Source organism: Ursus americanus, chromosome 20 (assembly GCF_024610735.1).
Source record: "Ursus americanus isolate L20-20 chromosome 20, mUrsAme1.1.p, whole genome shotgun sequence".
Lineage (NCBI taxonomy): Eukaryota > Metazoa > Chordata > Mammalia > Carnivora > Ursidae > Ursus > Ursus americanus.
This window is the reverse complement of record NC_142146.1, coordinates 10,226,022-10,251,826: the sequence shown is the minus strand read 5'-3', so window position 1 is coordinate 10,251,826 and position 25,805 is coordinate 10,226,022. Positions and strand designations below refer to the sequence as shown.

The 25,805-nt window shown below is 47.9% G+C and overlaps 1 protein-coding gene across 3 annotated transcripts in view; it reads right to left on the bottom strand.

Moving 5' to 3' along the window:
• Positions 1-25,805, bottom strand: part of MYRIP (myosin VIIA and Rab interacting protein) — a 354,858-nt gene that overhangs the window by 47,576 nt on the left and 281,477 nt on the right. For all 3 annotated transcript variants that reach the window (XM_045798182.2, XM_045798184.2, XM_045798183.2), the window contains exons 9-10: positions 19,133-19,286; positions 11,656-12,287 (exon numbers count right to left, since the gene is read on the bottom strand). In XM_045798182.2, the coding sequence (XP_045654138.2) occupies positions 11,656-12,287; positions 19,133-19,286 (786 nt within the window). The remainder of the gene's footprint in view (positions 1-11,655; positions 12,288-19,132; positions 19,287-25,805) is intronic.

The window sequence follows — 25,805 nt, the reverse complement described above, 5'->3', positions numbered from 1 at the left end:
GTGGGGCAGAGAGCATCCAGAAGTGGGCTCACGGAAGATTGCAGGTGGTGCTGGAAGGTGAGCTTCCCAGGGGCTCCTATGGTGGGAAGGAAGGGGATGCCTTGGGGCTAAGCCCTGGGGGTGATGCGAGTGACAGGGAGAGGGACTGGGTTCTGATCTCATACACAGGGAACAGGCCACAGTTCTCAGGCCTTAGGATGCCAGCAGGTCAGGAATGACTTCGTGAACAGGGGCCCCATGGCTGAGGAGACCTGCAAAGACACCAGAGGCTCCCCCTCAGCCTCCCCAAGATGGCAAAAGTGGAGAAAGTGGAGGGGCTGGAGGGCTGATTATTTACCTAGAAGAGGAAAGATGGTTTTAAAGAGATAAAGTTGTTGAAATCACAAGAGGCCGAGTGTTCCTGGATTGGCTAGTTTACACTGCTGGCTCTGCAGAGTGGGGAGGCGGAGGTGGACGGATACGGCAGTTATAGAAGGACAAAGCCTCCTCTTTTCCTTACACACGTCAGTGTAGCCTGTGGAACCTGGAGACCCTGGCTAAATGAGAAAGTATAGTTTTAAACACCTAGTGACAAAATACTCATTAAGATAAACTAGGACGGTTTCTTAAACAAGAATCTGCTGATATATTCTCAGTGGTCTGCAAGTTCTTATCTATAATAATTTCTAAATTTTGCTTTTCATTTCATTGATCATCTAAAATGAAGGCACCGTCTGAATTACCAGGGCAACTGAGTGTTGCCAACCTGACCTCCACGAATCTTAGGTTTTGAACCAGATATTCTCTGAACAATTCCTGAGGAATCTGGGAATTCTCAAGTTTGGGAAACACAGAGAGAGAAGTATAAGGAGGTGGTGGGGTGGGAGAGTAGGGGCCAGGCCTGGACAGTTCTCATGGCTGAGCACATTAGCATGGGTGAGACTGCATTGGCCATAGGACATGCCAGATCTCATTCAATGGCCTAGTAGTTCCCTCTGTATCCACGAGGATGCTGGGCTTGAGTAGGCCGTCCCAGGTCACATGACTGGCATGGGGCTGAGCTGAAGACCGCCCGACTCTGAAGGCCAAGCTCTTTCCATTCTTCAAAGACAAGGCCAGATGCTTCAGATTAAACTATGCTCATTAGGAGAGGAAGATAGCAGAACCACGACGTAGGGACAGAACCCCACAGGCAAAGGATTTAATCTCTTCTTTCAAGTGGAACTTTCAATGAGGGAGAAGATACTTTTTCTAGAAGCTTTCTGGAGATGGATCCCTTCAGATTTCCTTAGAGGGCTGACTGTCTTCACCTTCATTCACCCTTGTGATCTGTCTTTATGCACCCTGAAATCTTGTCTGCTTTAATTTAAAGCAATTTTTCTCCTATTACGCCTCCCCATCATCCTTATCAAAATTCTCCACACGTTTGAAGGGAGCCATGTCAACGTCTTCTAGACTGAGCAACCCCAGTCCTAGAAACCCTTTTTTTCACAAAGCCTGTCTTTCATCTTCCAGGTCATCTGAGGGAGCAGTGGGAGGCTCAGCATTTTCTCCACCTTTTAAAAAAAGCCCAGTTATAGGACGACTTTCAAATATTACATATCAGTCTTCGGTGACTATATCCTAGTGTCCTGGTGGTTCTCCCTGTTCCTGCTAATGAAAAATACCGAACCTGACCTAAAAAGCAGAGTTTCTGCAGCTTGCTTTTAGGTATTTTAGTGAACTTCAGAGAAGAGCCCTGACTTACAGGTTACCCAGCCCTGGGAATACCATATGTGGCAAATGCACGGAGTTTTACTTGCAAATGCCTTGGCAGAATTGTGCTGAAGCTGGAAAAGGGAGGATGAGCCTCGGGGCTGGCCGACTCCACTGCTGACCTGTTTTTTTTTCTGAGGACTCGGACAATTTCTGTCTCTGTCGCCTTCACGCAGAGGTCTGTCCTCTCCCAATGTATCGCTATTAACCTAAAACGAGTTTTAGTCACAGGCTGTGCCCTGGTGATGACGGCATTTATTTTTCTTATAATTGGTGTGATAAGAACAGTCACACATACACAGATACACACCAAATCCTCAGCCAACTAACGCGGTGGAAATGGGGACATGTCACCTGGAATCTCATCAAATTTAATATTATAATCTATTTCCTCCTGCCTCCATGAGGACCCCTTCACATGGAAGGACCTGAGTTTGGCCAGTGGAACTGCATGGAAGGCAGACGTGGGCGATGCATTTGGTAAAGGAGGTCGTGAAAACTTAGCACCTAGACATCGATTCGGAAGGTTTATTTTTAGCTTTTGCAATTACAGGTCAGTTGTCCTGGTATGGATCCCAGGCTGTTTTCCGAGTCTTTCAGATTATAAAATTGATTTAAAAACAAACGGACAAAACCTCAGTCTCATCTAGGGCACCTCGCCCTCTCCCAGAACAAAAAATTATATCTGACTAATGGGCTCTGCCGCTCGTCAGTGTTTTTTCTCTTTATCATCTTCTATCTGACAGAGTTTGATTGTGCCATTTGTTAAAAGGGCAGCTACTCGGTCCCCAGAATTATGGCAGCTCCATATAAAATATCTAGAAAATCACTAGCCTGGCCTTCTCAAGTCAATAATTACATGAGGGACAGGCATTTGAGACACAGTTATTTTCATACTGACCACAACTGGTCTAGCGCTTTGTAGAGAAATCTGTTAGGGATAAAGAAGCATTCACGGTGGATTTCATCTGTGTTTGTTCCTTTGATTCTGCATTGGAATTGGGTGTAGACCCTTGGATTTTAAAGTGATTCAGAACCTGGACCTTAATGCCAGCACGAGATTCAGAATTGTTGGGAAGAGTCTCCTAAAGTGATGGCACTCAGGTCAGGGATTGGGGTAGAGCATCGGAGGTGTGACCAGGTCCCCTTTTTTCATTGGTTCTTGAAGACCTGCTATTCGTTTTGAGTGAACTGGGTTCAGATCACCACCAGATGGAACAGAGTTCAACATTTTCTTCACAGAGTGAACATGGTTTGATTGCCACAAATAAGTAAAGGCCTTAACTGATAGGTAGTCCTGCTATTTAATATCTGCCCAAAACAAACACTACAATTTAACTGTTGCAAAACTAATATAATTTTTGGTGGCTGATCTTTAATATTCAATAACTCCTGGTTAAAAATCCTATACAGCAGGACCTCTAACCCAGAGTCTGTGGAAACTCAGGGAAGGTCCTGCTCCAGAAACTCCTTGACATTGTCTATAAACCTTTGAGTGCTTGTGCTTATGCACTCCCCACTCCCACCCCCTCCATGCAACACACACACAGGGGAGAAGAGTTTGTGTTCATCAGGTTCTCAACAGGGTCTACGACACAAAAAAATATTTAAGAATCACCATTATTCAGCAAGTGTCTCCTTGTTTTCCAGATCTGTTCTCTGCAACTATCTTGGAGGGTACACCTAGCAGTCATGCTCAAAGGGAATCACTTGACAGATACCCAACTAAGATTTTTCTTCTGTTGAGGGGGTACTGGTCACACCTGCTCAAAACTGTTTCCAGATTATTATTAGTACTTGCTTAGGCTGCTGTGTAGGTGGGAGGAAGGGGCAAGGGCAGAGAGCAACCTTGTCTCAGAGTGGTTCCACTTTTAGCCAAATTACTGTCTTCTCCTTAAGTTTTCATTTCAGGCAAAGTCCCATGCCTACAAAGATTTGAAAATCAACGGTGAAGAATTGGGTGTGGGGTGTAGGGATTACCACCCTTTGGTCTGTATACTGGAGGGAATTCAAATACAATTGGAGTAGATTTAAGGGTTTGCTTGGGGATCTTCTCTTGGCACACCTCAGAGGGAGGTGCACCTGTTGGGTGCCCCAGTGTTCACGGGATGGGAGGGTGTCATACTACCCCCGATACTCATGGTCTTGCTAGCACTTGTCAGAGAGCATCCCCTTGAATTCAGAATTGAACAATACTCACGAACCAGGGCTTGGGGAGGTAGCCATCCACTCCTCCACATACCCTGAAACTGAATCCTGGAGTGACCCAGACCAGCAGAGATCAGTGTATTTGTTCCCTGATAGACTGACTTGGCTGAAATGTGCCTGCAGTGACAGTGTGAGAAGCAGCCTCCAACATGTGTGCTCATTTGAAGCAGGTTATAGTGGAGGGTGATGCATTATGCTTTCTCTCCACAAGGACCCATGGGATAAATTTCTCATGGATCTCAGCTCCAAGAGCAGCATCCTTTAAGGAACAGACTTACTGTTCTCATATGGTTTCCATGACTCAGCAAGCTGCTCACATCATTCTCTTTCTATAGTCTTCTAGAAAGCTCAGAGCCAAATTTTCAGCATTGTTCGCTTGTGATTAGGACTTCATTGCATCCATATTGTGAACTAATGTTACTCCTAGCTTCATTTATTTTTCCTATCCTGATTTTCCCTTTGTCCTGCTTTTCTTATGTTTTCATTTTATTCTTTTGTGTTCACATTTATGTAAACCACTTTAAATTCTTTCTCTGGCAAGGCATAAACACATGAAATAAACAAATATTTACAGACTATTAGTTATAAAGAATTAGTAGCTTCCCAATGTGGCAAGATTCTTAGAATGGCTTTTAAGAATAATTAGGACCTCGCCTGCTAGACCAGGGGGCAAATTTACCCCAAGGAAACAAGTTGCACTAATGAGTACAACAAAAAATGAAATGTCAGAGGAAACTGAAATAGCAGCCTCCTGCTATCCTGATGTCTCAATCAACGAAAAATTAATTAGCAGGTTTCCATTTTAAAATGACATCTGGCAAACATCACTCTACAACCTCTCGAAATTTTCCACCAAAACGGTGTAGGAAGATACAGAAAAAAGGTGAAAACTTACATAACTAAAAAGGAATGGAAGTCAGCTTGATACTAGTAAATGGATGGGAAACAATTTTCACTAAGTACAAGGCCCATGCAAATGAACTGGGAAAAAAAATGTTTTTGGAGACCTGTCCACTCTCTCCCTCTCCTAAGTAGTCAGGATAATTGCTGGCCCTCCCCCCAATATTCTCCCAACCTCAAACCCTGGTTCAGAGTGCGAGATAAGTGCTCACGATAAAATAAAACAAACACCAAACAAACGAAAGTACGATAGCTGAGCCTTTCGTTGTGGTGGTGGGGCATTTGAAGTATCCAGAGATAAGCCCTACTCCCAACCCTCTCACTTCCTCCTAGTTTTATAGTCACTTAGAAAATGTAGCTCCCCAAAACATTCAGGAGGGCAGAGGGAAGAACTTGCCATGGTACCATGTTGCAATCTAGGAGGTGTGGTCATGAAAATGTAAAGCCCTGGGGGCGGGGGGAGACTATAAAACCATGTAGAAATATAGAATGATTTTTGTTCTTTTCCACTCATTCATTCGTTCAACATATGCATTTTCAATTGTAGGTTCTTAGCCATTTATTCAAAGAAACATACAGCAAGACGATGAGAGTAGGAAAAAGCTCCTCTCACGCTGGCAGAGGGAAAATGGTTTGAGTATGCTAGACATTGGCAAACAGTGGGGTGGAGACAGCATTATCCTCACTTAATGATGACTAACAGAGAAAGTTAACTTGAAATTTATGAAAAAATACTGCAGAGCAAAGGAAACCAAAGGTGGCTTGAAGACATCATGTAAACTAACTAACAAGCAGGACACAACGTCTGATAGTGGTTTTGTGTTTTCATTAGGGCACAGTAATACAGAGTCTCAATGAAGAGGTTCAGAAAGTTATGAGGGAGAAGCACTCAGACTAAAAGGCAAGGCCGTGGCATGAGATGAACTTCAAGACTCTTGAGACAAAAGGTTGCAGAAAGACTGAGCATGGTGGCAGGATTAGAACCCACATCTGACAATGGTAATCATAGCATTAATCCTGGGAACACAAACGAGTGATGGGAGGACAAACTTGGGAAGGTATCCTAGAGGACTAAAGAGAAGACGAATCAGAGAAGGGGAAAACAGTAACAGATCATAGACACAGAAGACAGAATCAAGATTCAAGGTAAGGATTACGGGTGGCCTGGAAGAAGAAAGAATCAAAATGACAGAAGGAAACACTCCTGAGTTGAAAAAATACCTGAGTGTGCAGAGAAGAGCTCACTGTCTTATGTGCAAGAGCATGAAATGAGAGCACACTACCCTTCTGGCAAAATGTTTGCTCTTTAAAGATAATGGCAAATCAAATGAATGTTGAAGAGAAGAGAAAACCGTTATACATGAAGGAAAAATCAGGATTTCTTCAGGTGTCTGTTTATCACACCAAGGCAGGAGGCGGTAAAATATCGGCTGCAGGGCTTTGGAGGGAACGTGATTCTGACCCACAGACATCATCCCACCTGCGGACATCAGGGGTCAGAGTTCCAGAGGTCAGAGAATGCATTCAGCAGTCTCTGGTAACAGATTACAGAGCAACTCCATGTGCAAAGTTACACGTGAGGTGAGATGTGAGGCTGGGGATGCAGTTAGAGAATATGGGACCGGACTTCTGCCCTCAGCTGGCTCTACCTGCTAAGAGGGGCTGGTGAGGGCATGGGTCCAGCAGGGAGTGGAGCTGCCAGCATGCACTGGTGTGCCTCCTAGGGACTCAGAGACAGAAAGTAAGAAAACCACAGAAGCATGAAGACAAGAGTAGAAAAGAGTAGGGAGGTTAGGGAAGTGAAATCTGGCAGACACGAAGGTGAGGGAACATGAGCTTCTGAGGCAGGACCTTGTCTGTCTTGTTGATGCCCAGAACAATGTGCACGTGTACACGGAGTCTGTCCTCAACAAAGAGAGAATATGTGTTTTTTTCAAACATACATATGTAATAGTCACAAAAATTGGCCATGTATTGGGTCACAAAGGAAATCTCAACAAATTCCCAACAGCAAAATCACATCAGCCGTATTTATTGCTCACAATGCTGTGAGGACTAAAAATTAGAGACAAAAAAAGCCAAAACAAACCAGAAAGCTATCCACTCTTCTAATTACCTCTGAATTTTGATTAAAATGAGACTCACATTGGAAGTAATAATTTACTTAGAAAAATTTGACGATGGGCACGTTACATATCAAAGCCTGTGGGATGCAAACAAAACTGCATTTGAGGGGAAATTCATTATATATACACATACATTATCTATATATAATGAATATATATATATATATACAATGAATATATATATATGAGCCAGCTTTTCATTTTATTAATCTCAACAAATTTTTTTTTGTTTTTAAGTAATATTTTCCTCTTACTTTCCTGTTTTCTAATGTTTTCTAATATATATGTTTTCCACTAATATATATGTTTTCCACATTATTCTAACATATAAAATTCACTTCTAAAACTGCCTGTCAGTAGGGGCAGACCTGGATAGCTTTATAGGTGAATTCTTCCAAACTTTCAGAAAATTGTCATGTCATATAAAGTATTCTAGAAAATAGTAAAAACTAGAGAATCCTTGCCACGTCGTTAGTATAACCTGATAGCAAAGCAGAACAAGATGGCATGAACATGGAAACCTGCAAATAGAAACCAGCTTGTATAGAAAGGAGTCAGGACGCAATACGATTTATGCAACAAATGAAAAGATGTTTCAGAACTACGCAATCTATTAATGTGATTTACAATCCTTAAGAAGAAAAACTATAGGATCATCTCAAGGGATGGCAGAAAGCAGTTGATAAAACTCACATTTGTGCTTTAAAGCGTTTAGGAAGCCAGGAATAGGCAGATGCTTCTTCACTTTGAGAGTATCTCCTGAACGTAGAGGAGGCAACATAGTCAACCACGCAGCACTGCAAGCAGGTGCCGAGGACGGCAGCAGGACACAGACCGAACGCCAGTGTCACTACTGCTTCGAAGTGGAGCGCGGCTTGTTGCCGGGGCCGTAAGACGAGCAAGAGAAGTAAGTATAAATCATGGGAAAAACCATAAAAATATCCTCCGTGTGCACAAGACAATGACCTACCTGGAATAGCTAAGAGAATCATGTGAAAGATGATTAGAACTAAGAACCTATTCGGTGCTAAGTTATCAAATATAAACATAAATCAGTAGTGATCTGTACACCATCAGAAATCGATTAGAATGTGTAATAGAGTCAAGCAGAGAAAGACAACTATCATATGATTTCTCTCATCTCTGGAACATAAGAACTAGGAAGATCAGTAGGGGAAGAAAGGGATAAGGAAAGGGGGGGTAATCAGAAGGGGGAATGAAACATGAGAGACTATGGACTATGAGAAACAAACTGAGGGCTTCAGACGGGAGGGGGGTGGGGGAATGGGATGGACTGGTGACGGGTAGTAAGGAGGGCACATATTGCATGGTGCACTGGGTGTTATACACAACTAATGAATCATCGAGCTTTACATCGGAAACCGGGGATGTACTGTATGGTGACTAACATAATATAATAAAAAAATCATAAAAAAAAGAATGTGTAATAGATAATAGAGATCTCATCCACAATGTCAATAAAACATATACCGAAAAACCTCTGAACAAAAAAAGTAGGAGAGCTTTGAAAAAAATCTCTACAACTTAAAGTAAAACAAAGTAAAAAGTGAAAGTAAACAAATGGAGACAGGTACTGCACCATTGGATGGGAAGCCGCAATATTATAAAGACATAGATTTTTCCCAAATAGATAAATACATTTGGAGCAATCCAATCAACTTGAAAAATCTTTTTCAACTTGAAGAGAAGATTGTAAAAAGTCATTTATATGAGTAAAGGATTGAGAAAAGTTAAGACACTTTATAAAATATCACCAACAAAAGCAACTGAAGGGAAGACCATCTACCAGATATGAAAGTATGTTACAAAGTTACTATAATTAAAAGAAAGTTGTATTTGTACATGAATGGGACTTCTGCATCCACGGAACAAAATAGAGAGCATAAGGAAACCAGGCTCATGAAATAAAAGAAGGCGTATGTATATTAAAGGGGACCTCTGAAGCCAGCAAACAAAAGATGAATTATTTACTAACAATTTGGTGGCAAATGCTTAATTTGGGAAAATAAGGTTAGAGCTTACCACATATTATCCTGAAGAACAAAGAACAGAGGAACTAAAGGGCTAACTGTAAGTTACGTTGCTCAGAATTGTCCCTGCATGGTGCAAGGTGATAATAAAAAGACTGACTTTTCTTGGACTTAATACTGTTTTACAATTCTCTGCAGGACGTGAACCATTACCGCTTACACCCTGGACGGCTGGGTTCCACTCCCGAGCTCCCTGCTGGGGACCACCGCGAGGCAATCCTTGGCAGACACTGTGCATACACGTGTGCGGACATTTCCGTCGCTGACTGTTAATAGCAGGCGACAGGAGAATATGGAGTAAGAGGCCAATTTTGCTAAAATACAGATACCTTTTAACACCTCTATTTCTAGAAGTACTACACATACATGAGTGCACAAATACATACGACTGCAGTTATTTTGGGGGAGATGGAGGGAATTTAGGTTGTGGTCGGGAGGGGACTATATCTGTATGCTCACAATTTTTTTTTACATTATATTCATTTATTTATGTAATTAAAAATATGCAAACAGTTAAAAATACATATACATCTCTGTATGTATATATACACACATATATAAGCTCTAACCTCATGAAATATATCTAACCTTATAATGTATATATATATGTAAATATATATATATATATACATATATATATACACACTTTTTTTTTTTTGAGAAGAAAGCTGCCTTAATAAAGGAAGAGGAAGAGCAAGGAGGGCTTAATTTAGTGCAGCACCACTGCCACCTACTGGGGAAGAGATGACACTGCCAGGGAGGGTCGAGAGCTTTCGTGCTGACTCGATCTTCTATCGCCGCCTTGCAAAGATTACCACCAGAAAACTTTGAAGCCACCTCACAACAGATAGGAAGCTTCACTCAGCCCGTTGTGCATACACGGCAAGTGAGTCATGCAGTCAACCCTCAAGAAAATCCCTCGGGCAAGTGACCTAAAGTCTCTGCGAAACAGTCTCCCCTTGAGCTAGAGAACAAGGAGTCATCACTGAACAGAAGTTTGTATGTCTACTGTACGATCACAACAGTCCCACATGGCAGATTTGTAACGATCTGGTTTTACAGAGGAAAACACCGGCCCTTGGACCAAAGAAAGGATGTTTTCTAGGCAATGTACCAGCAGCTCAGGCAGAACTGATGCCAGATTCTGTGACCTGACGGCCTGAGCCCCCAACTGTGTTCACAGGGGCCTCTCGGTCAGGGATCTGGCAGATGCCTTCGCAGACGGGCATCGTAGCAGACACGGGTGCTGTCCCCGCCTCTGTCCCCTAGAGCTACCTGGGTTGCCTGCAGCCATGGGGCAGTTTCTGGCTCACTGATAGTTTCCCACCTCAGACCTGGGTCTCTCCCTTCTTCTTTGCCTGGTTGTGCGTGGCATTGATGCTCCCCTGGGTGGGGCCGTTCTGAACCAAAGGCAGATGGGGGACTGTGGATGAATGCTCCTGTCCTCGGGTGTGGGGGGTGTCCCACATGGCTTCTCGGTGGGTCCCTGGTGGAATGGGGCCCCGGTTGTCTAGAACGGACCTTAACAGCCTTTCTCACTGCCCTGGGTCACTCCTGAGGTTTCTGGGCTCTCCTTCCACCTAAACCTACATCTAAATCCTTGACTCGGAGCCTGCTTTTGGTGAGACCCAAACTAAGAATGCAGGGCACGGTGGTGAGTACTACTGGAGATGTAGTGGGGTTCCAGAAGTGGCTGTGGTTTCCCCAGGAGTGTGAAAAGTCAAGTGGACAGCAATGTGAGCCTACAGAAGGCAGAGGTAGCCTACCTAGATCTTCCATTAGACTCTCAGTTTCAAATGCAATCCATTGCTTCTGCAAGGTCATTCAAAGCAAAATGGTACGTGAGTGCATACAGGTGTGTGTGTGTGTGTGTGTGTGTGTGTGTGTGTGTGTGTGTGTGTGTACAGGTGCATTTTTCTACGGAGAGAGTCCATAGCTTTTATCATAATCTCAAAGGAGGTTCCTGAGCTAATCCATGAGGACAGAGCCACTGAGGATTCTGGGAGGGGTGAAGGGGGCCGAAAGAATCACAGAAAGTGAGTAACCTGTGCCTGAGTTATCATATTGAAATAACATGTACTCAGCCCTGTACTGTGTCTAGGACAGAGCTTAGTTCATTATAAACATTACCTTATTCTCTCATCACATTCTTTGAAGTGGGTTGTGATACTATCTACATTTATGGATGAAGAAACCGAGCCCCTGCCCAAGCTCACACAGCTGGATTTGAAGCCAGGCAGCCTGACTCTAGACCCCACACCCTTAACCCTGAGCCAGCAGCCCTCATGCTTTAGTGCAGCAGAATCACCAGGGGAGCTGGTTACTGCACATGCCTGCACCCCATCCCCAGAGTTTTGAGTGGGGCCAGGCCTGAGAATCTGTATTTCTAACTTGTTCCCCGGTGGCGCTGCTGCTGCTCTGGGGGCCACACTGCAAACCCCCTTTGAACTGCAAGCTCTCGTCTCCAGAGAGGAGGTCACGGAGCCCCAGAGCAGTGATGTGAGCTGTCTAGACCACCCAGCTCCTTAGCAGCAAGTGAAGATGAGAACCTGGGTCTGTGAATTCTAAACCTTTCCACACGGCTCATGCTTGGAGGAGGGCACATCCTGCTGAAAAGCGTGCGCCAGTCTGATTACCTGATGTACGTCCAGCCCTTGGGAATGGGCGTTGGGAGAAGACAGCTCCTCGCTTGGCTCCTCTGAGCCCACGCGGGCCCTTCTCCACCTCCTGGCCTTCCAGTCGGCAGCGTGGGGGGCCTCCTCGGGCTCGCTGCTGTCTGAGGTCTCCCTGCTGGCTGCCTGGGGGTTGAAGTTCACATCCAGCTCTCCCTGCAGGCGCATCTTCTCTGCTGTGGGGTCCCTGGGAGCCTTCCTCTGCACCCAGGACAGTCTGGCCCGGCGCCCAGCCTCCCGGGAAGAGCTTGCAGAGGAGGTCTCGGAGTCGGAGCACATGGCCTCGGGGTTCGGGGACAGCCCGGAGGAGGCGGCTGAGGGCCCTTGGTCCGAGCCCTGGGCCTGTGTGGGCTGAGGCTGGGGGTTCCTGGGCCGGCCTCGGGGCCGTGGGCACAGTGTGCTCAAGGCCTCGCTCCAGTCAAAGTCCTCCTCACTGTCGGAGCCCATCTCGTCGTAGGCAGAGGCCACGCTGGAGGCCGCCTCCAGGGCCTGGAATGTGCCACTCTTAGGTTTGGCTAGCAGGCGGGTATGTGGCAGAGTACCATCCTTCAGGGCCACCCAGTTCCCGTCGGGGCTCTGCAAAACCTCAGCCAGGTCTGCGCGGGAGAGAGAAACCAGACAGGGCTGTTATCACCTGGCAGCAAGGTGAGGCTGCCATCTGCATCTTCCCCACCACTGGCTTGGGGTCCTGGGGAGCAGTGGACTCTGGGAAGTCCAATAGGGCACACCTCTTTAGGAGTCGAAGGTCCCCAAGAAGTTCTTTGAGGCCTTGCAGGCCCCAGTGCTCCAGAGATGAGGAGAAACTCATAGATCTGGCTCCCAGTGCACCTTGCCTGCGTGGATGGTCACCTCGGTCTCAGAATGGCCCCTCTCCTGCCCTGGGCTGCCTGGGGTGGAGAAGGGGCAAGGGGAGTGCTACTGTTGGCAGCCCTGGGTCTGGCTCTTTGCCCTTGGGCCAGAGTTTTCTCTGGTTGGATGGGAGATGACTCCATCACCTGCCCTGGCCTCTCTCAAGGTTAACACACTCTGCCCTTGACACTTCTACACATCCCACCCACAACGGCCTTGTGAGATGGCAGAGTGAAATAAGATACATATGTACGCACACACATACACACACACACACACACACACACACCGGACTCTGCCCCCAGTTCCCAGTTCCTGCTAATATTTGTTCTTTGACCCCAATTCCTGACGCAGGGCTCCTAAATTAAATCCCTTGTAATTTCCTGGGTGATGGGAGCATCTTTTGTACTAAGGAGGCAACTCTGGGTGGCTCCAAGATGGGACTGGCCGCCAGAAAGACCAAGCCATGATTAGAAATTTAGAACTTTCAGCCCCACCCCATCCTCTGGAGAAGGAAAAGGGGTTGGGACGTGAGTTACTAATCGACTGTGGCTACACAATGAAACCTCCATAAGAGTCCCCAAAGTCCGGGGTTCTGAGAGCTTCCTGGACGGCACATCCACGTGCCTAGTGAGGCGCCCCAGCTCCTCGGTGCTCAGGACCCTCTAGGGCCTCACCCCATGAACCTCTTCATCTGGTTGTTCATCCGTGTCCTTTGTTATATAATAAACTGGTGAACATAAGTGTTTCCCTGACTTCTGTTGAGCTGAGCTGCTCCAGCAAACTACTGAGCCTGAGGAGGGGGTCGTGTATAGCTGGTTGGTCAGAAGTCCAAGGGACGACCTGGGACTTGCAATTTGGTATCTGAAGCCATGTAGTCCTGAGCCCTTGACCGTGGCATCAGGAGCTACACGCAGGGAGACAGTCAGCATGGAACTGGAGGATACCCAGCTGGTGTCGGAGAATTGGTTGGTATGGAAAAACCCCACACATCTGGTCCCAGAAGTGCTCTGTGTGAGCGGCGGACAGGTGTTCCTGCTTGACACGTAAGTTTATTTTCAACTCAAGGCACATGCCTCATTCTGGAAACGATGTGAGGGAGAAAGAGGTTGGGAGTTCCAGTCTTATTTGATGGACGGGGAGACAAAGGGGAGCCAAGTTACGTAACTTGTCGAAGGTCACGGAGCCCATAACTGGTCAAGTCGGGATGAGGTGCAGCTCTGTCCAAAGCCAAGACGGCTCTGGCTTATGCTGAGGAAGCCCTTGGTCAGCTGTGAGGCACTGATCAAGGGCAGGCTGGAGTGGTTCTTAGTTTGGGGTCATGGTCTGGGTTGGCCTAAACTGGGCTCAGTTTTGCCCAGAGCTGGTGGCTGGGGCCCCAAGGGTTGATCGGCATGCCAAGGGGTGAAAGTTGCTTTTTCTTATTTTTGTGGAAGCCAAACAGGATAGTGTGCTCCTTAGCTGCGAGGACCTGGCACAGCCCCGTGGCCTTGGGCACAGCAGTTTAGCCAACAGAAGCTGTTCCTTTATGAGGAACCTTACGGGACTCCCTGGGGATTGGGTGATGAGGACCCCAGGGCCTTGGAGGGGACCCGCTTGTGTGTGGGCTTGAGGCCTCCAGGGGCCACAGGTCTGCTGTGCAGGGACACTGAGCAGCGTCCTGCCAGATGCCATTTCAAACACAGACTTCCTACCAATTAAATGATGACTGTTTCATGAAATGAAATTAAAGTTATCGGTGTTTTGCAGCCTTGTGCACAGAGCATTGTCCTTGCCAGGATGGCTGTGCGACCACAGCCTTCAGGGAATCCAGCTGTTGGTTGAACGCATTTTCAGCTCAGAGACCCAGTGGCACTTCAGCTGTCTGACTGCAGGCCAGGCTGGCAGGACATCGAAGTTCCCTTTTTTCTTGAGTCGGAGAGTGGGGCTTCCTTTCCTCCAGGATTCTGAGCCCAGTGGGGGCTGATTTAAGCATGGTTCTCCTGGAAGCATGAGGGCCTGGGTCCTGCCTTCCCCTGGCTGCTCCCTCTATCCTCGGGGTCTGTCCCTACCACCATCCCCACACGGCAAAGCTCCAGTGACCTCTCAAAGACTTCATCTTCTTGGTTCCCCTTTTCCTAGAGCACTTTGTTGTCTCCCTGCCCAGATGTGGCCTCCTCCTTCCCTGAGTTCCCTGCTGTGACAGCCTGTTTGGCTCATTCCACAACCCAGTCTGGGTTCTGGCTGATCATGCCCATGGCTGGGCCCTCCTCCTGATGACGACAAGGGGCTGGATCTCAGTGACCTCTCCAGCCTAGGCTGTGGAGTTGGGGCCTGGGTGGAAAGTTCTGGGAGCCTCTCAGCCTCAGTACTCTCATTGGCAAAAGGGGCACAGCTAATCCCTCCCTGGCTGGGTATGGGGGTTAAGTGAGGTGACACCCATCAAGCCTGTTACATGGGCCCGCTCAGAGCAGGAGACGAATTAATAGCACTTTCCCCCTTCCCCATCCCTGGGCTGCTATAGGGCAGGGAGAAGAACAATAACTTTGGATTCAGGCAGATCCAGGACTGAGCCCCAGCTGTTATGATTCCTGGCAAGGGACCTTGGTCAAAGAGCACCTCTGAGCCTGTTTCCTGACCTAAAAATAGGGACAGTGTGACTCTCCGTGGCGGTCAGAGGATTTTTATAAGACAACCTACGTAAAGCCTCGATCATACTGTCTGCTACCCCTCAGCCCTTTTATCTTCGGCCTGCTGAGTTGGCTTATACAATTATTTGCCCCTGCTCCATCCACAGGTACACGTGTCGACCTATCCTGTAGTCACGATTCTGCAGCACAGCGACACTGCTTTCATTGGCCGTGGACACATTCAGAAGGGAGCCTAACGAGGGTGTTATTACTATTTACATGTAACGGGCTCTACCTGTTGTGGTGGTAATGGTCGGTCTTCTGAGACAAAGGGGTTCTAGGTTGCCGGCATTTTCCCACTGCCATGTCCCAATCTTGTGGGTCAGGTGTTGCGGAAGGCAGGGACCAGAGCCCACCTCAGGGGCACATTCTTGGCCTTCTTTCCTTAAGAAGCTAGGCTACTCTGTTCTCTGGGCTTTGCCAAAAAGCTTTCATTTTTAAAGACTTAAACTATACTACAGTTTATTTTCTTGGTTGTTTACCCCCATCGCCCTTGCCCCGCCACAACACTGACCACAGGTTGCGTCTTCTTCGCTGCTCTACCTCCAGTCCCCGAGCAGTTCTGGAACCTGTCTTGGGCGTGTGAAGACTACTTGTTAGTGAACATGGGCATCCACAGGCTGCAGGGGTCAGACTACACTCTTGATGTGAGGCTCTCAATGAGCCCTGCTGTCTGTCTGCCACCTCTCCTGGGGCCATGGGAGACAAGCCACGGCGGGAAAGCCTCTGCGAAGGCCACTCTGTGCCTGGCTCCTGGGCTGACTGCTATAAACGTGCTCGTGCACCTGCCGTCGACACCTGCTACATGGAAGGCAGGGATTCAGTCTGTCGCTGGCTCCTCTCTTCTGCCTTTTACAATCCCAGTTCACCACGTTCCTCTGAGGAAGCTGGAAGTTGACCAACTTTTATCTCCACAAAAGCAGAGTGGCCTCCCTGTGTGCCCACCCCTGTGAAAACCTGGTTGTCAAGATGCATGGTCAGAACTGCTCAAAGCTGTCCTCAGGCTCCACTACCACACTCTCTAGGTCCTCCGGGAGTATCCATCGGGGACCCTGCGTCCTTCTGTTCTCTCCTTTGTCCAAATTCTTTCTCTTTCATGACCGTGCGGACAACAACCGGTCAGCAACTTCAGGGCAGGGGCTGTCCCCTGATGGTTATTTCCCAGCACTGGGTACATGGTGTGCATACAGCAGATGCTCAGTGAAGGTCTATCGAGTGGAAACATGTTTGGGGAGCCATCCATTGACTGCTGTAAGCTCTGCCGAGACTCAAAGTGGACCCGCTGTGGTTTACTCAGCCCACAGTGTCCTTCCAGCTGACCCCAACCGTGAATTAACAGGCTCTGGAAGCAAGCTTTCCCCCGGGGCATAAACAGAACTGCGGAAAACAGCCTAGTGGCCATTAACCCAAGGTGACCTCCACCTCTGGGTCTCCTCTCTTCTACATTTCTGCTCTGCTGAGACTGTGCGATCCCCCTGAGAATAATCTGCTTCCTGCTGAACAGATCAGACACCCCTCAAGACCCGGGGGGTTGGCCTGCACATTTTAGCATGTCAAGGCCAAGTGTTCCTCAGAAAAACCAGAGGTTTTCCACACAAGTGCTTTAGAGTTTTGTAATTTTAAATCTCCAACCTGAGAGATGCATGGATTTTTGAGAAGAGTGCAAAATCTTTTCTGTGTGTGATATTGTTGAACTAAATTTTATGTTTATATACAACAGATAAAATATATGAGTGCTTTATTTTACAGAAAATTAGGTAACAAAAAATCATGTTTTGAAAATCAAAACCGTTTCCAACTTTATTTGGAATGGTCCTAATTCAGCAGGGAACCATTCTGTGAAATGGAGTGTTTTCCAGAAGTTTTTATAATCTCCTCTAAACTTATCAGTGTGTAAGTGTGAATTTTGAAAGGCTATTTGTTGTGGTGTTTATTTGTTTGCTTTTATGGAGGGGGGACACTTATCATGCACTAGTTGAAAAAGCCTGAAAATGGGAGCCATGATGTTTGCGTTTGGCCCCATTAACCTTGGGATCTTGAACAAGTCATCCACCCTCATGGTCCCTCAAGGTTCTTGTCTACCGCACGAGAGGATGGCAATGCTTAGCAGCACTACTGGAGGAATGAATAAAGTAGTGCCTGCAGATGGACCCTGCACATGGTACAGTGATTTGTAAAGGGTAGTTATTATTGTTTATTGAAGATAAACATATGCCTGTGGAGTTTTAGAGTCCCCTCTCTGTAGGAACTTTCAGTCTCTGGTGAGAGATAAAGAAAGGAAGAAAGCCTACGAATGAATGAACAGAGACGCCGGGCAGCAGGAGGAAAGGAAAGAAAAGCTTATGTAGAATGGAAAACTGCACTTCAAAAACAAAGCCCAAACCGCACACATAAATAAGGAACATGCTCACAGAATCTCTAGATTCCAGCAATGGTTCTACTAAAAGGTTCACACGGAAATGGGCTGTTTTGGGAAATTTTTAGAATGACTGTTAAAAACATCGCATGGTTTGTGGTTCTTTGCACCGTGAGAACAATGGAATTTGTTTCAATAGCTGTTAGTTCAATCTTTTCCCTGCGAGAGTAGAAACGATAGCACAATCTTTAAAAGCATATTTCTAAGATGAATATTTTGCTGCTAATTTTTGTGGTTGTTCAGAAAAGGATTCTAGATCTGACCTACAGTGGGAGTTGAGAATCCTTTTGGGTCTCTTGTTGTGAGGACAATGTGCCTAGCTTTCGTTACGTGTAGCCAGGTGAGGAAAGAACAGACCTGTGCCAGGGTGCAGTGAGCGTGTTGACTTGACTTAGACAGTCAGTCATGGAGCCCAAGAGACCTGGGTGGCCTGAGCAGGGGGCTTCACGGCCCTTGGCTCTTACCCACGTGGCTGCAAGCACCTCACAGCCGTTGGATGTGTGACTTTGGGAAAGCCACTGAGCTAATTTGAGCCTCTTCATTGTGAAGGATTACACGACTCGACAGGTTTATAACGGACTGTGTGTTGGATGCTGAGTCTCTAGAGAGGTGAGTTCAAGTGCTCTACGCAGAGCGGGACATTCTAGGAGAAGGAGTGGGAAGAACGGGCAACGTGTCATCCTCAGGTGCAGTGGGGTGACAGCTGTCCATCAAAGACTCGTCCCTGTCCTGGCAGAGCTGTGCTGCTGGATGCGTCCAGCCAGGACATGGGCCAGGCCCTCTGCACTGAAGTGGGGCTGTGTGACTCGTTCTTGCCTGTGTCTGGGAGGGAAAGCGGTGTAGGCCATGTCCCGCAGAGCTGGTTAGGAAGCAGGTGCACTGACTTCTCTGTTCTCTCTTCCTCCATCTGCTGGCCCATGTGAATGACCCAGCAGAAGACTCAGAGGCCATAGAGGACAGCAGAGCCTCGGGCCTCTGAAGGCCTCCCACAGCCAGGACATTGTATTGCATTTGTGTGTGCTGAGAACTATTACATGAAACCACCTAAATGTTTGGTTTCTTTGTTATAGGAGCGAGTATTACCCTAACTATGTCAGGGTTCAAAAAGGACACTCTTAAAACCAACCCTTGCTGGGACCCAAGTCCTTCTGAACACGGAAATAGCCTGCTGGGTTGGGTTAGCATTTCTGGCCTGCATGAGACATATTCTCCCGGGCCACGTGGAACAGGAAGCTGAAGTGTGGCCGTGCAGCCGAGGCACTGTAACGCCCTGGCCCAGGAGCCCGTCACTGTCTCACAGGTCTCAGCCAGAAAACTGCCCGGTGGAAAACACGACCACGTTATACATGTGAGCGGCACTAGACGCCTCGTGACTTGGTGGCTTGGCTGTCTCAAATGGGCCACACCAACTCGGGCTGAGGGAGGGAGGAGTAGCTGACCGGGAAGCAGCCTCCCAGCGGCACTCCCAGGACCCACAGACCAACCAGATGCCGCTTAAAACCGTTACTTGTCTCGTCCAGCCTGTCGGTGCTCCTCCAGCTGGACAAGGCCGCCTCCTCCCGCGGTGGCTGACCCTGGCCCTTCGGCGGCCTTGACGCAGTCTCCAGGGAAGGCGTCTTCAGGGAGTCCTCTCTGGGGAGTGAGAACGCAGACGGGGACTGCTGCAGAGAGAAAAGAGGGGAAGAGCGGGGACTGAGGGGCACAGTCACCGGGAGGGACGCCTTCCGCTTTCTGGTAGATGACACAGCATGGAGAAGGCATGTTCGATGGTGTTGGCTTTTCCCACGCTGCAGATCAGTGCCCAGCACTGTATGATGGCACCAACAGTGGGTGCCCTGTGGATGCCACTGCAAGCTGGTCAGGCCTACCCGAAAGCGTCAGAGACCGAGCGGGTAGTGGCCGCTGACAGTCTTTTATCCAGCCACCCTCCCGGCAGCATTTCCTAGGCCAAATGTGCTCAAAAAGGAAAGCTTCTTGCCCCCGAAGACCTCCAAACCCGAGTCTGGGCAGCCCAAACAGAAAAGTTACAGCACAACGTCAACGCTACAACAGATCCGTGAGCAAAGCATGGCCCGTCACAAACCTACAACTATTGCAACACATTCCCACGGAGGTCTGAATTAAGGAAGGGAAAAGAAACTGTTACCTAAGAAGTGGTGGAGGGGAGATTTCAAAGGATGGGCAGGAGACATGTTTGAATTGTATCACACATATATGTCACGACATACAAAAAAAAACAACCCATACAGATGTTATGAATGTTACGAAGAATTTGAAGCTCGATGTTAAAGAGTTTCATCAAACAGGAAGAGGCCAGATGACTTAATTCCCTGAGAGGTGTGGAAACTTAGCTCTGCCCTTGCACACAGGAAATGTGTAACAAGGGAGAGCTTTAAAAAGACATTTGAGAATGACCGTGAAAAAGAGTAACACCAGCATCAGGATGTTTGGGTGACAAGGCTGAGCCTCATGGCTGGAATTTGGGGAGCAGAAGATGTACCCAGTAGCCTCCCCTGAAGGATGGTTGACCAGGCTGAGAAAAAACAGAGATGGCTGAGGCTCAAGGTCCAGTATTCCCATCATTGTAGGCCAGACCAGGAGCCAGCAGCCCTCAAATATAGGCCCTCTGGCACACTGTCTTTGGAGAGGGTGGTACATGTCGGTTCTGGGTCAGAGTTATAGCAAACTGCTTCTACTTCCCCCCACAGAGGGGAGGCTGATCTTGGAGGAAGATGGGTTTTCAGAATAAATATGGAACCTCTAAGATGTGTACCCAAGGTCCCCATGTGCCTCTCACCCTTGTGAAAAGAGAAGAGAGATGAGGGGTCTCCAGACCTGCCTTTCCATACAGCACTCACAGGGTAACATGGCCTCAGGGCAGACGAGCTCTCCCGGTTTTATGAATTCCGTGAGATTCTCTGTGCATTCAGTTCGCATAGGCCTTGGCTTATGGAAAATGCCCTACACGGAGCTGGGCTGGGGGTCCTGGGCTTCCTCTACGCTTACATGTGCCTGAATGCACTCTGTTGCACACATCTGGTTTTTGCCTGATGTCTCCAAGAAACTGGGCAACTGAGAGCAGTTGTTATGGCCTGTTAATGGTGGTGCAGTAACCGGTACAGAACTGGGAATTAGTATAGCTTTGTGGTGCGGTGAGTGTGGTTTGGGGTGGGCTACAAGGATGGCTTTTCAGAAGTGCCTGGCTTTTTTCCTCCACTAACTTCTTGGATAAAATTGAAGAGCAAGAGGGGCGCCTGGGTGGCTCAGTCGTTAGGCGTCTGCCTTCGGCTCAGGGCGTGATCCCGGCGTTCTGGGATCGAGCCCCACATCAGGCTCCTCCGCTGGGAGCCTGCTTCTTCCTCTCCCACTCCCCCTGCTTGTGTTCCCTCTCTCGCTGGCTGTCTCTCTCTCTCTGTGAAGTAAGTAAATAAATAAAATCTTTAAAAAATCTTTTTAAAAAAAATTGAAGAGCAAGAGAAAGAAAGAAGAAGAGCTCACCATCATCCTCCCTTACATCATGGAGGCCAAGGTCTAAGCTGGAGGACAGCCAAGCTAACACACACACACAAGTGGCTTTCAGCTGAGTGCCACTCCCTTTATTCCAAGGGCAAGAAAGCATGCAGCCTGTCCCTCGTGTCCTGAAAACCAAGGTTTTCAAGGGGATGGGTACTCAGGGAGCCATCTACGATTTTGCTAAATCCTTAACAGAGGATGAACAGCTGCCAGAGGGACCAGAGAGCAAATCTAATGGTCAAGTGAAGTTACTAAAAAATGAAGAAAAAAATCCTTCTATGGCAAACTCCTGTGTACTCAGGGAATATACCCCTGGCACTCATCCCGCTGTGGTCTGGTGAGAAGTCTCCTTTCTATGTGATCCCACACACAATTCCACACACTCCGTTACAGTCCTACTACAACTTGTCAATTCTTCCAAAGACCATGAGCTCCTTGAAGGCAGGAATGGTCTTTTGGGTGTGATCCTTGGTCGCAGGTTTGTGATTGAATTTACAGGACTTTAGACAGAGGTCTGGCCCTTAGGGAACTGGTAATCTATTGCCAGGTGCATTATGGGGCCATTTTCTATGCCCTGACTTTGCTTTTTTTTTTTTTTTTATATCTACAAGCTTCTCACTATAAATCACTGAATATGTGTTTACAAAAGGGGAAAATGATATTTAATATTTCATTTTACAGTGGGTCACATGGTATTTTATATTTGTCTGTATGCATCTTTAAGTGGTAGCCTGGTCCATTTTTATGGGACAAAAATGCTCCCCATCTACCAAAGCCAACACTAAGAAATGAAAAGTCCCTCTGGTTCTAACAGGGAAGATGGAATCTGTGTTCTTTGTGAGAGACTTTTATACTCTATTTCAGACAAGCCATTGTTTCACACTACAAGAAAACTATACCCTGATGATCACAAAAGACCCCAAGGTCTGGCTTCAGTAGGTCTCAGGACACCGCTGGCCCAGTCTCCAGCCAGGATGGAAAAGCCCCAGTTCTGAGACCCACACCAAGTTTGGCCTCAAATTCGTTGCAATAAACATATTTCCCAGCAGATGGCGCCACGATAATGTGTTTACTCACCAGTTAGTTCACCCTCCGTGGGTCCTGGGAAGTGATGGGATTTCTTGAGTCAATGATTTGCTCATGACCCTTGTTGGGTCTTTGTGCCCACTCTTTCGTTTTCACCCATGACCTCTGCTTTCCTTCCCTTCCTCTTACCCACCCTAATGTCCACGGAAGAAGCAGGGCTGATAATATCAGAAAGGGCTAGCCTGAGCTAGTGTCTGCACGTCTGCACAGGGGGGCCAGGGATGGTTGGTGGAATCCATGGTCCAGGAACATCAGTGTGCCAGCAAAGTCTTGCAAAGATGAGCTTGCGAATCAGAGCTTTGAAAAAGGCCTGCCTCAACTCTTCAGGGTTGTGTGTTAGGCAGTGCGTCAATGTCAGCTCTTCCTCCTGCTCTGTGGGATCTCGGTGGGGGAACTTCAACTGTTCTATGCCTCAGTTTCCTCATGTAAAAGGATCAGTGTCATGCCTGGTACACAAAAAGCACTCAATGAGTATTAGTCAAAATTAGAGTATTTATTATGCTCTATTGCTGAGCCAGGACAACAAATGCATTCTGTCACTCAATCTGATAGAGTGCGCATGAGGAAACTGAGGCAGGGGTTGAATAACTTGTCCAGGCACAAGGCTGGTCAGGGGGCAGAGGCAGGGTCTGAGCTGGGGTCTGTCTGGCCCCAAGCTGATGTGATTCCATGCCTTCTCCGTGCTGTGCCGAGCCCGTGTCGCAAGCCTGGGAACACTCCCCCTTTGGCCTCACGCGCTCTGGCCCAGCAGGACTTGCCATTTGAACCAGCCGGCTCTGACACTGTGGGCAAAACACACAGCGTGATCGTGAGTTACTCTGTGAGACCTTCCTCCGCAGTCGCTTCCTACCCCGTGTGGGCTGCAGCATGACATGCTCCCTACATCTCCTGGAATGGCCTAACTGTCGCTGTGATAGCTAGGACTATCAGCACTGTCAACAGCGCAGGCTCCCTGAGGCACTGACCAGGGCTCCAAAATGGTCTTTGCTCCCAAGGAGGCTATTCCATAAAACAGGGAGAGGTTGAATGATAATGGAGACAAAGCTTTGCTTTGTATTTTCAGGGTCAGGCATAGATACTAAATTCAATCCAGTAATTACAAAAAATGAAAAAGACTTAAGGTCTATCAAAGGAGAGAGCAAATAGGAGGGAGGAAGGGACAGAAACATAAGAGAAAAGGCTGAGAGAAGTAGGGATAGAGGAGGGACAGAGAGATGCCTCTTGGTCACCGGACACATCCTAAGAGCCTGGCCCCTGCTGTCATCACGGTTATTATCAATAGGATCACCACGTTATTATGAAGACAACTTTGTGTATATATACGCGTAGAGAGACAGGCATTAAATGAATTATAAGCCCTGCACTACAGGCTTTTAGGATATTGCATCATAAGGCTTTGAAAACTGGATGGCATGGACCCCCCCCCCTCCCCACTGGCGCAGAACAACACAATAAGGGAGGAAATTAAAAAAAGAACGATGACATTCGGATTTCTTTCAAGAGAACTGATGAGAACTCCTGTCTGCATGGGGACGGACTGAGTTTGGGTTTCGCAGTTAACCACAAGCAGCAGGGCCTGCAGTGTTCTGGGATTCTGCATAGTTACACCCTGAGCCAGAGGGGTCCAGGTCATTGGAGAAAGGGGGAGGCACTGCCTGGAGCCACAGGGTTACAGCCTCCACGGGTGGAGGTCAGGGAGGCTTCCTCGAGACAGAAAGAGGCTATCCTTAAGCCTGCAGCCCGCTGGCCTCACCAGGGCAGATTCAGGTCAAGTACACAGATGCCCAGGCTTGACTCCAGACCCCATGAGTTGGAACCCCTGGAGTGGAGATCTGGCAGTGATGCAGATAAGCATGGGGGGGGGAGCTGGTCAAAAGATGGGAGGGCCACCTTCTGTGAGGTCCCCAAGAGCCAAGACCTGGCCTGCCTCTTCGTGTTCAGGCTCTGGCCAGTGACGAGGCACATTTCTGCATTTATGCCCTTTGCTTATCCCTTCCTCTTTATCTCAACCCTAGACCAATGCTGCGTAATAAAACTTCCTGGGGTGATGGAAATGTTGCCCTAATACAGTAGCCGCCAGCCAGAGGCACTACTGAGCACTTGAAATGTGGCCAGTGTGATGGAAGAGCTGGATTTTAAACTTTATTTCATTTTAATTAATTTAAATTTGAATAGTCACTTGTGTCTTGTGGCCACTGCGTTGGAGAGTGCATTCCTAGGCCTGAGAGACGCTGAGTCCACTAATCTCCTTTTATAGAGGAAGCAGCTAGATCAGGGCCTGTGGAAGAGGAGAAAGGTATTCAGCTCCCAGTTCCACAGTCACAAGCTGTGAGGCCTTAGGCAACTTATGGTGAAGCTTTAGCCTCAGTTTTCTCATCAATAAAATGGGTTCAGTAATACCTGCATCCACACTTTGTGGTGAGGGGTAAAAGAAATAACACAAGATGGGCAAACACAGGGCCTGCTCCTTAACCTGTACTTGTTTCTGTCCCTTCTCCACATGGCCTCGTGGGCAGCTAGAACTGCAGTCATCATGCTGCATGACCCAGGGGGCACTGCTCACTCTGGATTCTAGGTCAGTGGTTGTGCAATATGGCAGCCTTGGCCAGGGTCAGTCCCCCTTAGGCCCTAAATCCGGGATGTGGTGGTAGCATAGACTCCTTCACCACAGGGGACTGGGGCTAAGTGCAGGCCAGCGGTGGGGAGGAAGCATGGGCTTAGCCCTCAAGGGTGAGACACTGCATGGAGCATTGGAGAGGCTGACCCTTGTCACCCGGATGTATCACCTCTTGATGCCCCGGGCTGGCCCTGCCTATGGTGCTGTGCTGGTCAGAGGGAAAGGACTTGGGGTCCTGACCAAGGGAAGTCAGGCTGGGGTCTGTCCAGGGGTCAAGACCCAGGTGTAGCATCAAACGGAAGTCTGAAGACAAGACAAGAAGGCAATAGGCCAGAGACAACGACAAAGGGAGGAAGGCATGAGACGGGGGGGATGTGGTGGGTCAGGGCTATCAGGAGGGATCCAGTCCTTTCCTGCAGGCCCTCTCAGGGGCCTGGGCTGGCCAGCTTGTCCTGTTAGCCTATTAATGTGGTTGGAGCCAAATGGGACAGCACTCACACAGAGGAGGTGTGCGGGCTTCTTTGTCCCTGGAAGAGCTAGAACTTGGTATAAGCCTTTTCAAACAGCTGACTCATCAGGAATCGATGGACTCTTTTCACTGAGCGCTGGGTAAGGCACAGGCTCTCCTTCCAGACAATGTTCTTTAAAAGCTCTAACCACATGGCTGTCTTTAAACCAAACCAGGATCCACAAATGGGTGTTCACGAGGGTGTGGATTCTGGTGTTTTCCTGAGACCTTAATCCATATAGTTTCCTTCCTTCACAGGTATCCTGGAAGCCAGAAGGGAAGGGTTCAAGTCCAGGCCATGACTGAATCCCCACAAATCAGCATTCTGCCATCAGGTGGCCATGGCCCTGTACAGAGAAACAGCTGCCACATGCCCAACGCCGAGCTGGCCCAACGCCAGAACATACGTGGCCATTGACAATGGGAGACTAATGATATTGGCTGCTCAGAGGGCAA